Raw genomic sequence first — 16,528 nt, forward strand, 5'->3', positions numbered from 1 at the left:
TAAGTGGTAGCAAACTTTTTTTTGCAGCTTACCTTCCATGACCATAAACAGGATCTATCAACGGCTCAGATGCATCTTCAATTTCATTTTTTATGTTTTCTATACCCTGTAGAAAAATTACAAACATTTTTGCTGTGTTAAGGAATGAGCTGCAACATTTATACAACAGAATGCAACAGTAAAACATTGGGAGGCTGATGTTTTTACATTAACTGATAAAGGCTGCTTTCTCTTCAAAGGAAGATGTTTTCAAACATCTTGCAAGGAAGGATATTTTCAAAATGTGTAAGTCTCCCAGATCAGAAGAGAAAAAGACAAACCAAAACCCCAAAAAAACAAAGGACTGAGCCTTTCAAATTTTTAGGCTGGAACTGTAGTGCAACATAGATGAAGATACCATTTCATCAATTTATCTGGACTTGACTTCGTTCATCATTTTATTTGTTAACCTTTTACAGAAAAAGGGTCACATGATCAAACTTTCTCTTAACAAAGAAACAAAACCCACCCAAAAATACATCAAGCAATCCACAAACCTTTGTCAGTATTACAGAATACAGAAAGAGCAATACTCCAAATCTGTTTGTCCATGCTGAATATTGATCCCAAACTGCAGCCTTTAGTTCAGGGAAGCTCTTGAATGCTCGTTTGCTAAAGACAAAAACCAATAACAAACAAACAACAGAAAAGAAGGATGTATTGAGATGAAGCATTAGAATAGTGTCACAAAGCACTGCCAAGTATTACTAAGACCTAGCATGAAAATGTCAAAGTAGAACAGATCTGGTGTTATATACACAATGACACAGCAGCTCCTCTGGAGTTACGGTAACTGCCATCTGCAGATGATAAATAATTCTGGAGCAAAATGCAAAAATGAACGATTTCTATATGCAAGCACTAACCATAAAGTTACATATAAGTGTGAAAGAGCCAAGTGGCTTGCACCACTACTGTAATTCTATAAAACACTGTTACTGAAATTGCAAATAGACTGTATGTCACCAAAATAATATTTGCATTATATAGTGTTCTGAACGACATTCAGCCCAGAAACAATGGAGAAATAAACCTTCTACTTAACCATGTAACACTATCTTCCAGGCTTTTGAAGCAATTATTTTATTTCCCTAAGAATTTGACTCTGTTAAGGCACTAGCTCTGGAAAAAGCAAATTGTTCAAAACATTGAACAGTGGCACACTGAAATCTGGGATAGTATCTTATTGCATAATATGGTGACTGCCTGGATGGTAAGGTAACACCATGTGATCATATGTTTAAAAAGGAAAAAAACTGAAATAAAAACCGAGGAAAGGAAGAAATTCACCAATATCCCAGTGAAGCAACACACTTGGAATTCCTTGGATGGTTAGAGCTAAATATTACATTTCAGAACACAAACATTAGTTTGAGTAATTCAAACTAGATCATAGTTTTGCTTATCTTACACAAACAGTACATTATTATTTTTCTGATTTCTTGCACACTTTTAGTAAGCTTTGTTTAAAAAAGAAACAGATCTACAAAAATATATCCATAGATGGGTTTACTCTGGCTAATACTTGATTTGTAAACATCCTTTCTTCATCAGTAGAGTACACACAGCATACAAGGTATGCAAGGAAAAGCCAGTTCTGAAATCCACCTGATGTCTAAAGGCAAATGCCAGAGCACTGATTCCCAGTGAGAATGACAGAAAAAAATTAATTTGGTACCACAAGTCCAAAGATTGAAGAGGTGAGCAGAAGGGGAGGATGAAGGGCAGGAAATTAGTGTTTTGATCACCTAACATTATAAAAATTTTATATTCTCTTATTTCCTTATATGACAATAGGTTTAAAAAATAAACTATAATTACTATTGATAAAATGAGCTGTGGTTATTTCAGCTGTAATTAGCAACATTTTCCATCTCAGGTGTTTTTTGGAATTCTGCTGCTCTTTATTTACTTTTTGGGGATTGATTTGTATAATATTTACCCAATTGTTCACTGTGAAAATAAAAGGCTGTTACCTTTAAATATAAACTCACTAGAACAGTGAGCTCTGGGTTTAGACCTCCAAAAAAGAACTGTGCTTAAAGTATGAAACAAAAATCAGTCTTCTATATGAAATATTTTTTAAAAAATGTTTCTTATGACATCTCAAATCAGGAAAAAGTACTGATGACATAATATAATTACTGAGGATTAACATCTTTAACTTAAATAGTAATCTTTATTAGATTCCCAGACTGTTGTGTTCATAAACTTGAAATGCATAAACTATCTAGCCAATTTATCATATTACATTGCTCCAGTTTTATTTTAAAGCCTAATACTTATGCACAAAATTATAATCCATTTTAAATGGCTAAAATGCAAAGAAAAAACACAAAACCCCCAAACCAAAACTTGAAATCCAAGTTTAACCTAATGAGTAACATACAAAAAGTTCCTCAGCATACCCCTTCCAGGCCTGTGAATATTAGTGTAACTTCAAAATATTGTATTTTAAATGTTCCAACATATTACTTACTGAATTAATGCATGAAATCGCTCAAAGCCAAGCTCTTCGACAGCCAAGGCAGCTATACACAAGAGACACTTTTCAGCACTACACATGGCAAAAAAATGACACAAGATACACACAGCAAGCTAGAATACTTTCAAGCTCTAATTATATTTTTAATCCTCTCCTGACATTTAAATTTAACTGATTAGTATAAACTAATTTACTGCAACATTAAGATTCCACCATACAAATTAGTGAGAACATTTCTATTTTGACTAATCAATTTATTAAAAGCACAAAGCCACTGGCATGTTGGAAGTATTTGTCATAGACTGAGCTGTTGATTTTGTACAAAATGTGGCTGTCACAAAGTCATATAGTCACAAAGTCATATAGTAAGCATATGCATACTATAGATATAATTTTGCAGGTCAACAAGAAATACTATTTCCTAGAAAAGCAAGCATGATTATTTGGATCATTTTATCAGTGTAGGTAAGCTGTATTTTTTCTTTGAATATACACTTCTGTTACTGAAATTTAGTTTGTTATTTTCCCCTTTAATGCTTATATATTACAAACAAAAAAGCAGAATTATTCTAAACAGTGTTACACATTCTGTTTTTAAGTAAGTTCTTGTTGTTTTCTTTCAACAATGGATAAACAGCCTTTCAAATTAGCGTGTGCCCAGGACATAAAAAAATACAGCATTAGTGTCTTCCCAAGTTCAACACAGGCTTTATACCTTTACTTTTTCTTTTCTTTATCTTTCTGCTAGTAGAGCAATACACAAAACAGACAGATCTGGTTTTTGATAGATACCACTTGATGCTGAGTATTTAAACAATGTCTGATCACCAAGCTACATAATGTAGCTGCATACAATTCAGTTAAGATCTGAAGCCATTAGGGCTAGTACTACTGATCCGTTCTCCCCACCAAAATTCCCCAAAATTCCCCATTTTATGCCTATTCTGATTGCATTTTGAAAGATGTATTTAATTTGTCCTACATGCAAATACAACTGATTCTTAAGCAACAGAATGCTTTTATTTTCTACTTAAGAAATACAGCAGCAATCTTAAGAATTTTAGTTTTTGTCATTTGAATAACTACAAGGAATTGCTTAGATTGCCAAGATTAAACTGGACTTAAATGAATGTATTTTTAAGACATTTTTATAAAATATGAAACAATTAATCTAAATTGCAGAAAATGCTGCAAAAACTAACCTTGCTTGAAGAACACATGTTTTTGTAAGCAGAAGGTTAGAGGGACTAACTCATATAAAGCAATCTTTGAACTGGGAACTTGCACTACTAAAGCCAACACATGGCCAACAAGTGACTGCTATACACCACAAAAGCAGATGAAAAATGCTATTGCATTCAGTAAGTGTGCTCGAATCCACCTTTTGTTCACAGAGCAGGATGATAGGGCAGTTTCATTCTGTTACTAAAGAACAGAGTGAAATGCTAAGATAATTACTATTTGAAATAAAGGGAAATAAGTAGAAATTCTAAAGAGGAGTAGAGCTATACATAACCCAAACAATGCTAAATAAAGACAGTGCTTAGTGGAACGAAAAAGAAAAAACAGCAAGAGAACATGAGATGCATGGGAAATACAATTGTTTAGAAATTCTTTAAAATGATACTCTATCATGCTGTGTCTAAGCATATTTCATGGCTTTATTATAAACATATCCCCATATGCAATTCTCAAACAGCCTGCCATATGGAACTGTATCTGTAATACTCCCTGCTCACCCAACTCATCTCTTAACTTCTATCAACTATGACAATGCCAGTTTCTATTTTTATTGAGTACAGCAGCCAGGCAAGAAATACATGTATTCCTTTGCACTAGCAGTTACACAACTTTGCGTCACAAATATCTTCTGCTCAACATCTTTGTCCCACCCCTAACCAGGTTAAGAAGATGGTTTACAGGCAAATAGCAGGACAGAGAAGGGAAAAAAGCCCAAACCTGACATATCGTAAATTGGTAAATGTACAGCATTACACATAGCAGGCAAAATGCTGTACATAGGAGAGGTGCATTCAGTGTCTAGCAGGGAATGTAGAACAGAAACCATGAAAGAGATCAACACTGTCCATGACACAAGCAGGCTGTACATGGGAAATGTATCCGGGTCTTCCTTGAGCACATTCCATGTTATTAAGGACAAGTCAGGCAGAACTTGAAGACTTGCACAGAAACATGAAAAATGTAGTTATGTAATAGAATGGATTAGTTCATAAGTGTCAGAGTTGAGAGTAATTATTAACTTGATTGTGTGCTTAAAAACACTGTTTAACATTTTCTACAGTTAAAAGTCCTTTGGAATCAAGCAATACATTAAAAAAACAGGACAGTAAGATCCTGTAGATAACTAGCCTCTGCTTCACTTTATGTAGAAAACAAACCTCCTATCACTGGCAAGAGCTTCAGAGACAACTAAAAAAAAAGGAAAAACCCAGAATTTCAGAGTTACAACTGCCTTATCTTGCAAAGGATAAAACAGAAAAGTTGCAGATAAAACTTTCTGTGTAATACTTTTTGTTACTTTAAAAAATGCTCACCTTGGAGCATTTTTCTTATGCACTGACCATGTGTTTTTTCAATTAAATATCATTTCAATTATTTTTGCTAGAGCCTTCTACAGCACAGGGAACACTTGCTAAAAGCAGATGAAGATGACTTGTAACAAAGAGCTCCAGCACTACAAATTGCTATAACTAGCTGGGCACATATAAATCTATTTGTACAATTCTTACGTTGTAGTTATGCCACAAACTGGTGAATAACATATTCCTTCCATCAAAAGACAGCACCTCTATAAGCAATATATTCTCATGTGAAGACATCTTCATACTTCTCAAGGCACAAATTGTGAACAAAAACTAAAAGAAAAAGCAGCTTATCTTTTAACACATTATATCTTTCCTGTTTAAAGATTAACAAATACAACTCTCTGATCATATGTGCACAAACTCTCCATGCCACTGACTCTGCAGCAGTTACGACTGGGTGCCTCATCTTAGTGCAACAGATGATGCCTCCTGGATCTTTGATGTCAGTAACTCATGAAGGAGTGAAGACATTTGCAAAAAGCAGGTAACTGAAAAATTCCAAACTACAAAGAAATTACGGTAATTTACCAGAAGGTGGTTTAAATTGTTTGGTACTGCACAGACAAATGGCAAAAGGCTACTTCTCCATAACAGAGGATCCAGAATAATTTAGAATAAATAAAGCATTGGAGAATTTTCTACAAAATTCTTCAAAAGCAACAAGTGACAAGTATTCTTCCTGTGTTAAGAGGCATGTAGATACTTCAAAATTAAAGATGTATCAGGTCCCAGTAAATTAAAAAATAAAACTGAAGATTATGGAAATTGCTGAAATACTAAGAAACATGTATGTTAGAACTCCAGTGACAAGACACCACATTGCTTTCAACAAAAAGGATAAATGCCTCTAATTACAACAGACAAAAATCTTGTCTTTTGCTAATGGGATCACAAAGGCAAACCCCCCAATCTGTGAATCAGTAAAATAGCAGTGGTCCCTCAGAAACCATGTAATACTTCACTAAGTGATGGGTAATGTAGCATAGAAATACATCTTACAAGGTTGCTCCTCTTGATGACTAGATTCTGCAGGACTTTCAGAAATACTAGCAGTTTCTTCGGTTGTTTTTCCTCTTATCCATGTTGCCAGACAGTATGACTCAGAATTATCAGAGCAAGCCATTTCCAAAATATCACATAATGTATTACAGAGAAGGTTCTTCTGCTCCTCTTCTGAAAGATCAGAAACCCACATAAGTCTGACTGCCGAGAACCATTGTCATATATAAGTTACTAGTATCTTTTTTATATATTAATTCAATCTAAATAATTATTACTTTTATCTCATTAATTACTAACGTTAATTGCTCTTTGACTATACTGGACCAAAGATTATAATGCTGTCTTTAGAAAAATGTGGTTTTATAGGATTTGGAACCCTTTCCATTTCTTAATAACAGATTTCAATGAAATATTTCTAAAACACAGAAGTATTAAGCACTGACACAGACCTCAGAAACAGGAGTTCTGAAGCATGTAGTATACATACGATATGGAAGAACACAAACAAACAACAAAGTATGAAATATTTTACGTTTTTTTAACTAATATATGCTTTACAAATAAATAAAATGGAAAAATAATGAGGGGGAAAATAACAGTGTCTCAGTACCTGGACAGTCTCTCCAAGTAGACTTTTCACTGGTAAAAAGCCTCTTCAAAAGGAATGCCTTTGTTAGCAAAGAATAAAATATTATTAAAATACAAGACAACATTACCTTTTGCATTATGTCACAAGCACCAAAGCATTTTTGCATGCTTTTAAAAGAGTTTCAAGCTGCTTACCATTCAGAACAAGACTCTGAGCCTGCCCTGTTTACTGACTTTTCCCCATCAAACCAGCTACAAAGGTGGCCTCATAACTACACTCAACACCATAGAGTTTGAACCTCAAGTACACTTCAAGTACACATAGTGCATTTGGGCATATACACCTCCAGACTCACAGGATTGCAGGAATGGAGGCACAAATATTTTTCAGTATAACTGATCAGTAGTACAAGACATCTCTAGTCACTAACACAAACCCCTTTAGTAGGTAACAAGCCCATCTCTTTTAACCATTGCCAATAATAACCTCTATACCAGGTTAAAGAAATCCTATGCATCTCCATATCCCTGCTTTATCATCAATGCTAATGTAATGATGCAATTAAAAAAAAAAAAAAAGCTCTAAGTTACAGAGACAAAACAATGAAAGAAGAAACTTCATAAAGGAGAGTCTTGCCATTTCAGGTATTTTTACCACCTCAGAAACAGCTGGTTCAACTTTCACTGCTTTCCTGACATGCTTCACTCTGTTCTCCCATTACAGATTTTTTTTTTTAACAGATTTGTTTTTTTAGTGAACCTTGTTAGATGTGAAAATCAACTACTTCAAAGATATCTAATACAGAATTATACAAAAAAAAAAAAAAAAAAAAAAAAAAAGCAGACACTGTGACACAGACATTACCCTTAAAGGCAGGGAATTCAAGAGACGTGAAAGGATTAGGATTAAATTTGTATCTGATCTTTTCCTTCTCCCCTTTACAATGCATTCCTGATTTTGAAGTTACTTCTGCTTGGATCAGCCTGCTGCATTTCCTCAAACAAATGTCCTTCTGCAAAATTATAGTTCAAAATCAGCCCATGCTCATCCCTGCCTTTTCACAGAGATTTAGCCTCCTCCGCATTTTAATTATGAAGCCAAAATACAACTGATCTGCAATTTTTTTTCATATCTATTTTAGCTCCAAATGTATAAAGAACAAATTTTGGGCTCACTGATTTTAAACCAATAAAGGCATCTTACCTGTACAGGTGCTATCACTGCACAAGGGCCACCTTCAAATTGTTCTAATGCAGTTGATTCAGAGTCGCTAAAAACAAATCCTGTCAAATGAAAAAGGATCTTATTTAATGAAATATGTAAACAAGTATGTATACTCCTTCCCTAACAGAAATAACACCTGATTTATTCACCTTTAAAAATTAGGTTTTTGTTTCCTTGGTAATGTAACTGCATATGGCTAAACTACCTGAAGCAAAAGAGCCACGAGTACAGATGAAAGGACAGATATTAATTATTTATATCTGCAATTAAATCACGACCACAAAGGTCCAACAGCTAGGATTGTAAACAAAAGAATTTCTAACTTAAACCATGGGGTTTTTTTTATGATAGTTTATTTCTTAAGAATAAATTAAAATGTGTGTATTATTTTGCCTACACATGTAATAAAAATACATCTTGGAACCATCACTGAACATATATAATACACTTCTATTCCTGATGAATGGCACAGTATGCCTCCCACTGATCTCATTTTTGACCTATCAGCACATCCTATTAAGGATTAAAATATGCTGAGTAGCTTAAATATTCACTTGCAGCCCCTGAATCAAACCTCTTAATGGTGTTCTTTTACAGAAGATACACTACATTTACTGAAATGCAACATCACCGATTTTCCCCCTCCAGCTTTAATGCTTTGTATTAATAATTTGTATTTCAGAATTATCTTAAAGTCACATAATAAAGCAAATACTGGAGCAATTAGAGCAAAATTGTTTCGTTACCACCTTGCCCTTAAACTTGTCTTTAAGATAGGTGATTCATATAATTCATTACTCATTGATAAATGCACATGCAATTACCTTGATGAAGCTGACACACGGCAACTTAGAGTGAGTGATGTTTTGCATTATCTTTTTAAGTAATGATAAGATTGTGCCAAAGTCATTCTAGTTCACTGTAATCTAGAAACCATGCAACTGTAGTCAGCAAGTAACCAGCAAACACAAGCAAGTGGGGGCAGGCAGAAAGGAGATACACATGCATCTTGTCATGGACTGACAGTGTCAGTCTCAGCAGAAAGAAAGTTCAATGCTACTTTCCCACAATTTCTCCTCTTCCCAATTCTGTAGGATTACACACTGCCATAACAAAAGCACTCTAAGCCCTGGATGTGGATTTGAACTGAGGAAATGCATCCCCCCACACTACAGCACGGCAAGTACATCATCCCAAGCAGCAAGAGATAGGACAACTGCATGTTTTGTACGCCGTACTTCAACACAGAATAGTAGACGTTCCTCAACAATGTGAATTTTTTGTTTTAAAAAGGATCAGGGTAGCCATGGGGTATCTGCTGTATCTGACCAAAGGCTCCAGGTTATTTTTAACCACATGTGCAAACATGTGCATTACAAAGATGTACTTTATATCCAAAACCTAGGTGCCTAGGTCAAGCCTACATACTTAGATCTGGCATCACCTGATGTAGCAATGAAGCTCCATTAATTCCTACTTGAAGCAAAGTTTGCAGTAATGCCATTTCAGTGCCCTGTTAACATGCCCTACTAAGAAATTTCATCAGTCCTTTCAACCTTCTGAATTGGTTTGTGCAAGCTTAGAATATTAAAAGGTAAGTCCTCCTCTGCTTTGAAGCATTACTGCATGCCATCTAAGCACACTTCAACAAGAGAGCTTTTTTAGTTGTTTTAATGATTTGTTTCTGCAGAAAAACAACATACTTGGGTGTGGTACCAGTAAACCACACTTAAGAAATCTTGAATTTGCTTCACATTCTTCAGGCTTCTTATAGAATGCATGAACTGTCTCAGCTTAACCCTGCCCTGTTTTTCAAAATTGCTTCCTAAAAACAAAGAACATCAAGTGATCCACCAGAATGAATATAAATTTGAGACAGACAATGCAAAGTTGATATCACACAGAATTTCACAGAATACAACCACAGGCAAAATACATATAAACCCAAGGAAACACTTCTTATTACTTAAATGCTGCTTAATGTTTAATAAATATTAAGATTCTAAAAGCTGTTAAGCAAAAAAGTGGGCTTCAGGCAGTATGGTCTTGCTCTTTTAAAAAAGTTCTACAGAACTGGAAGTCAGCTCAGGTAAAATTTCAGAAATCAGCATTCCAAACTCCAGCCAGGTTCAAGTCTACCTCAGCCTGAAACCACACCCACTTACCTTTTTAACCCTCTACAACAGTTACATTTTGGGCAATCTCTGGAAACATTCATCAACCCCACACTCTTCCGTATGATTTGTGAGAATGGCCTGGCCACCCTTTAAGCTACCAAGATGACCATATCTGATCCAAAGCAACTTCTGCTTACTCTCTCTCAACTTTTCACATCTATCATACAGCTCTTTCCACTCAAGATAAAATTTCAAAAAGAAAAAAGATGTAATGCAGCCAAAATAATATTTTTTAAATTAATTTGTCTGCCTTTTATCCATTAGTATAATCAGCATCATTTCCCTGCAAGAAGCATAAAATAATGTCATTACCATATATCTTCCATGTCATTTATAACCCTATTAAACACTGCATTGACCCAATCTTTTCAACATCACTACTGCTCTGCTGCTTTAACCTTTTGAGGCAATGTGGCAGGGAGATGAAGTGGATCTAGACTCCTGTTGGTAGCCAGTGCATTGCCCAATATTTGGAGTAATGACACTGAGAAATCTGTCTTTATATCCTTTGTCCATTATAATCACACCGAACAAGGTTTTATTCACCTTATTTCCCCATTTAGCATTTATGAAGGTGCATATTTCTTTCTTGTATCTATTTCTCTTCTATGAACAGTTTACCAAAATCAGTCTATGACTTACTTAACCACTGTTGTCCTTCATTTAATATCCCACATCGCAGTCCAAACTACTACAAAACCCATTCATTCTTCTGTTATGACTACTCCACCACTTTCCTGCATCTTTTTATTACCAGCCTATTTCTAAAAATTTTTTTTTCCACCCAAGACACCATGGATATAACTGTCATTTCATAAAGGATGCTGTGTCTCTTCAGTATTTTCACTCTGTACAAAACCCAATTCTACCTGAATGAAAGAGACAAGGGAATTAGCAAAGAGCATGCAACATTAACCAGGCCAGAAAAACCCTTGCTGATCCAATCTAGCTATAAAGACGCTGCGCTATCCACTTTTTGTCCTGAAGTCACAGAATATGTTGAGTTGGAAGGGAACCACGAGGATCATCAAGTCCAACTCCTGCTCCTGCACGTCACCTCAAGATTCACACCGTGTACCTGACGGTGTCGCCCAAAGGCTGCTTAACTCTGACAGGCTTAGTGCTGTGACCACTTACCTGGGGAGCCCATTCCAGTGCTCAACCATCCTCTGGTTTTTCCAACCTTTTCCTGATACCCAACCTAAACTTCCTCTGACTCAGCTTCACGCTGTTTTCTCAAGTCCTGTCACTAGTCACAAGAAGAGATCAGTGCCTGCCCCTTCACTTCCCCTTGTGTGGATGTTGAAGACCACAATGAAGTTTCCCCTCAGTCTCCTCTTCTCAAGCTGAACAAACCAAGTGACTTCAGCCACCTCTCACCATGGAAGTGCATTTCTTTTTCTCTTTAGGGGTACAAGAACTGCCTGACAGAAACACTGGAATAACACATTATTACCCAAGCATGAGATTTACTACACATCTTAATGTTTCATTCTTTTTCTAGCACTGGGAATAGAATGATACATATTTTGCTTGTGGCTTTGGGTTTTCCAAGTGTATCTTTGTAGTAAAATGAAACTTCTGAAATTTTATGTGGGGAGAAAAGCCCCCAACAAACAAAAAACATTTTCCCACCCACATAAACAAAGGAGAATTTACTACAGCAATACCACAACAAAACTCTACTGAAGGGGTTGTGGATAAGGAGACAGGAAGTTCTGTCAGGGATTGAGGAATGTATACAAACTACCTGGCAGGCTACCACTAAACTGGGCAACTGGAAGCTGGAAGAGAATCCAGACAAAATGGACCATTTTACACTGCATGTTATCCACATGCACAAACTGTACTAAAAATTATGCTTTTGCAGCTAAATGCTTGTTGGAGAAGACCATTCCATATCTTTTTTTCCAAGGACCAGTGCGAACACAGCTTACATAATTCTGAACGGATGCTGTGCGCAAGCCTGCCAGACACTTATATTGGATAGACATGATGCCTCATGCCTTGGGGATGATCTGAAGAGCATTCTATACATGAAATTTGTCCTTGGGTCAATGGAGAAATTTACTCTTAACTAGGTATGCTCCTTTAGGGTTCAGTCATCTTCTCAGCTCCTTCCCAAGTCCTCGTATCTATGCCAGGAAACACCGAAGAGCAGACTGAAGCTTTGCACTACATTCCTGTGTTTGCTTTGAGGATTCTGCTAAATAGAATCCACAAGATTCAAACTGCAAATTCTGATGCAATCATAAAAAAAAAATTTGTACAGAACTCTACACGAAAACCCTCACAACAACTTTACAGCCATACTTTTAAGTCTGGAATAAAACCAATATACTTCAAGTTGCCATTGCAGAAACCTGAGGGAATTACTACCACGAACTTCCAACAGGACATCCCCATAAGCTGGGTCAGTTCTCTAACTGCTGGTAAATCAGCCTGTCTTCAAATGAGTATGATGGTCAAGGAGCCTGGTGCATAATAGGATTCCTGGAATGCACTGACTTCACTCAGAAACTGACAGCTATCAGTCTTACATTCCTCATCACCCTCCCAGCTGCCTACTTTTCTTTCTAAATGAAAATCATAGCTCTCAGCTTCCAAATGATTTCAGAAAGGATCAGACGATGCTCAGCAAGTATCCAAAATAAATGCCACTGCTGGCACTACAATCAAAAGAAATAAAAACAAACAAACAAAAAAATCCAACACCAAACTAGTTATTTGATGCTTTCAGCACTTTTTATGTGGAACAGGGTCTATCTTTAAAACTTTCAAGTCTTTGGAAATAATAAAGCTTGATATATTTGTTTGGGTTATTTTTCTTTTAAATCTTGATGAGTCAGTGTTGATGGGCCTCCTTTGCAGCAAGTAAATGCTGCAGAACTTTATCAACAAAATAGAAACTGAAAGCTGGGTGAAAGTATTATGCAGCTACACAAGGTAAGTGGACTGGAATTGACTGTTTTGATTCTCAGCACAAGACCTCCAAACAGTCTAACTTAATGTCACGGCTTTTTGATTATTTTGAGAGGGATACAGAGAAGGGAATAGATGCACTACATATTCTAGTCACAGGACTTTCCCTAAAGACAGATTGGAAATAGCTCCATTGCAGAAGGCACCTAGAACTCCTGAGACCTTTTCCATTAAACCCTCACTCAACCACAAGTACAGCACATTATAACATACATTTCAATAAATTTTCAAACTGCTGAAATTTCTCATACAAACTATCTTTAAAGCTTCAATTGTGGCAATCTAACATTACCAGTTAAAGAAATAAGTAAGCTTTTTAACATCAATTCTTCTTTTCTGACTTTGCACACACCTTATGCTGAAACTGCAATATTACCAAAACTTAAAAAGCTATTACAGAAAATAACTACATTTCAATAAGCAATTTTGTTAGTAAAAGCAATGGCTTTGCTCTGCCTGCTGAAATTCTAGATCTTAGGAGGAATTTGGCTTTTTTCCCTAAATATTTATCACTGAATTATCTGAAGACAGATAAACCTAGGGAAAAAAATATGAGTCTGGTAATATACTGTGTTCAGTAGTGGGGAGCAGCTATGCAGCTCCCAAATCTACTGAAACTATGTGGATGACAACACCCTTGTTAAAAAAATTAAAAGGAACAGAGAACACTAAGAAACTTCTGTTTCAAGCAACTTTAACCTGAGACCTGGATGCATTTTTTTTAATCTATAAATTCCACTATCCACTATTTCAGTTATGAATTTTCTCCAGGAATCAACAGTTTTATCACAACATGAATCATTACTAGAATTCCTCAAAACCCACAGTAAGTTATAGAGAAGGCTATTATTCCCTTCTTTCAGCCAGGACAGGTACACAGACTAATTCCTTGCATATAATTCTCATAAATAAGCATTGCAATTGCACTTCTAAGGATCACTAACAAGCTTCCATCAAGAAGAAACCATGCATTGGCTGTACAACTTAAACACAGAAAAAACACCTTACAAATACCACACATTCCAGCGTTACTGGTGCTTTATCTCTTGGCATGTTCTAATACTGGCACGCACCTGCTTCCAAATAACCAGTTCAAAAAACAAATCTGTGGGTCTCTGTCCCAAGTTCGGCCCCGCTTTTGCTATCTGTGACTCATATATTCCTCACAAAAAAAACCAAAACCAAAGCACAACTTATGTTCGTTTCCACAAGCTATGCAAAATCACGACATAAGACGCTGTAATTATATTTAATAAATTCAGATCCTTTTTTACACAATTTTAAGTTCCTGTGGAGATGTGTGGCTAAAGACGATTATGCTGCAAAAAACCAAAATAATTATTTAGCAAGGGAAGCTGCCGCATCATTTTCCCGCGTGGGCCAGCGCCGAGGTGCCGCTGACACGGGCACACGAGCGGCGCCCAGGGCACGGCGCCCCTCAGGCACACGGACCCACAGCGCGGGGGCGGCGCGGGGAGCTGCGGTGTGCCCCGGCGGGCGGGCAGCGGCGCGGGAAGGGCCGGCGGGGCACGGCGCACGCAGGTACCTTGCGCCCAGCGGCAGAAGATGGTGTCGGCCAGCCCGCGGGGCCCGGCCTTCTTGCCCCACACCAGGTGGACGAGCTCCTGGCCCGCCTCGGACATGGCGGGGCAGCGGCTGCCCCGGCGCCGGGCGGGCGCGGCGGCTCCGGCGGCTCCGGCGGCCCCTGCGCAGGAGAGGCAGGGGCGGGGCCGCGCGGGAGGGGCGGGGCCGGGCAGGGCTGGGCCGGGCCGGTCGGGGCGGAGCGGAGCGGGGCGGCCCTTCCGCTTCCTCAGCAGGCCCTGGTGCTTCCGCGGACCCGCGGGTGTGTGTGGGCAGCGGGTCAGTGTGGGCATTACTCTGAGAAATCCAGGACGGGGCTGTTCCCTTAGGGACGGAGCGGCTTTTCGACTTCAGGGTTCCCGAGATGAAACTGTTGTGTATTCGCGCTTGGAATTCTTCCTGCGGTGTGCAGCCGAAATGGAGCTGCGGTGTTGTGCCCACTTTCTTAAACAATTGCTGTGTCGGTAGGGTTGGAAGACAGAATCAGAGAATCATGGAATCATCGGCGTTGGAAGAGACCTTTACGAGCATCAGGTCCAGCCATCACCCAGTACCGCCAGTGTAACCCCTAAAGCACATCACTGTAACCTCTGAACCTCATCACTGTAACCCCTAAAGCACATCACTGTACCCCCTAAAGCACATCACTGTAACCTCTGAACCTCATCACTGTAACCCCTAAAGCACATCACTGTACCCCCTAAAGCACATCACTGTAACCTCTGAACCTCATCACTGTAACCCCTAAAGCACATCACTGTACCCCCTAAAGCACATCACTGTAACCTCTGAACCTCATCACTGTAACCCCTAAAGCACATCACTGTACCCCCTAAAGCACATCACTGTAACCTCTGAACCTCATCACTGTAACCCCTAAAGCACATCACTGTACCCCCTAAAGCACATCACTGTAACCTCTGAACCTCATCACTGTAACCCCTAAAGCACATCACTGTACCCCCTAAAGCACATCACTGTAACCTCTGAACCTCATCACTGTAACCCCTAAAGCACATCACTGTACCCCCTAAAGCACATCACTGTAACCTCTGAACCTCATCACTGTAACCCCTAAAGCACATCACTGTACCCCCTAAAGCACATCACTGTAACCTCTGAACCTCATCACTGTAACCCCTAAAGCACATCACTGTACCCCCTAAAGCACATCACTGTAACCTCTGAACCTCATCACTGTAACCCCTAAAGCACATCACTGTACCCCCTAAAGCACATCACTGTAACCTCTGAACCTCATCACTGTAACCCCTAAAGCACATCACTGTACCCCCTAAAGCACATCACTGTAACCTCTGAACCTCATCACTGTAACCCCTAAAGCACATCACTGTACCCCCTAAAGCACATCACTGTAACCTCTGAACCTCATCACTGTAACCCCTAAAGCACATCACTGTACCCCCTAAAGCACATCACTGTAACCTCTGAACCTCATCACTGTAACCCCTAAAGCACATCACTGTACCCCCTAAAGCACATCACTGTAACCTCTGAACCTCATCACTGTAACCCCTAAAGCACATCACTGTACCCCCTAAAGCACATCACTGTAACCTCTGAACCTCATCACTGTAACCCCTAAAGCACATCACTGTACCCCCTAAAGCACATCACTGTAACCTCTGAACCTCATCACTGTAACCCCTAAAGCACATCACTGTACCCCCTAAAGCACATCACTGTAACCTCTGAACCTCATCACTGTAACCCCTAAAGCACATCACTGTACCCCCTAAAGCACATCACTGTAACCTCTGAACCTCATCACTGTAACCCCTAAAGCACATCACTGTACCCCCTAAAGCACATCACTGTAACC

General features: G+C 38.3%; 1 protein-coding gene across 2 annotated transcripts in view; it reads right to left on the reverse strand.

The window, feature by feature from the left end:
* MINDY3 (MINDY lysine 48 deubiquitinase 3) overlaps positions 1-14,821 on the reverse strand; it is a 49,416-nt gene extending 34,595 nt beyond the window's left edge. Inside the window, exons 1-8 of one of the 2 annotated variants that reach the window (XM_041408802.1) lie at positions 14,651-14,786; positions 9,649-9,770; positions 7,925-8,004; positions 6,743-6,800; positions 6,130-6,303; positions 2,519-2,570; positions 537-651; positions 33-106 (exon numbers count right to left, since the gene is read on the reverse strand). In XM_041408802.1, the coding sequence (XP_041264736.1) occupies positions 33-106; positions 537-651; positions 2,519-2,570; positions 6,130-6,253 (365 nt within the window). In that variant the 5' untranslated portion in view covers positions 6,254-6,303; positions 6,743-6,800; positions 7,925-8,004; positions 9,649-9,770; positions 14,651-14,786. Of the gene's footprint in view, positions 1-32; positions 107-536; positions 652-2,518; positions 2,571-6,129; positions 6,304-6,742; positions 6,801-7,924; positions 8,005-9,648; positions 9,771-14,650 lie in introns of both variants that reach the window. The other variant, XM_041408801.1, reaches the window with a different exon arrangement.
* Positions 14,822-16,528: the final 1,707 nt, after the last annotated feature.

This window comes from Onychostruthus taczanowskii, unplaced genomic scaffold (assembly GCF_017590055.1).
Source record: "Onychostruthus taczanowskii isolate IOZ18803 unplaced genomic scaffold, ASM1759005v1 scaffold3, whole genome shotgun sequence".
In the NCBI taxonomy this organism is placed as follows: domain Eukaryota; kingdom Metazoa; phylum Chordata; class Aves; order Passeriformes; family Passeridae; genus Onychostruthus; species Onychostruthus taczanowskii.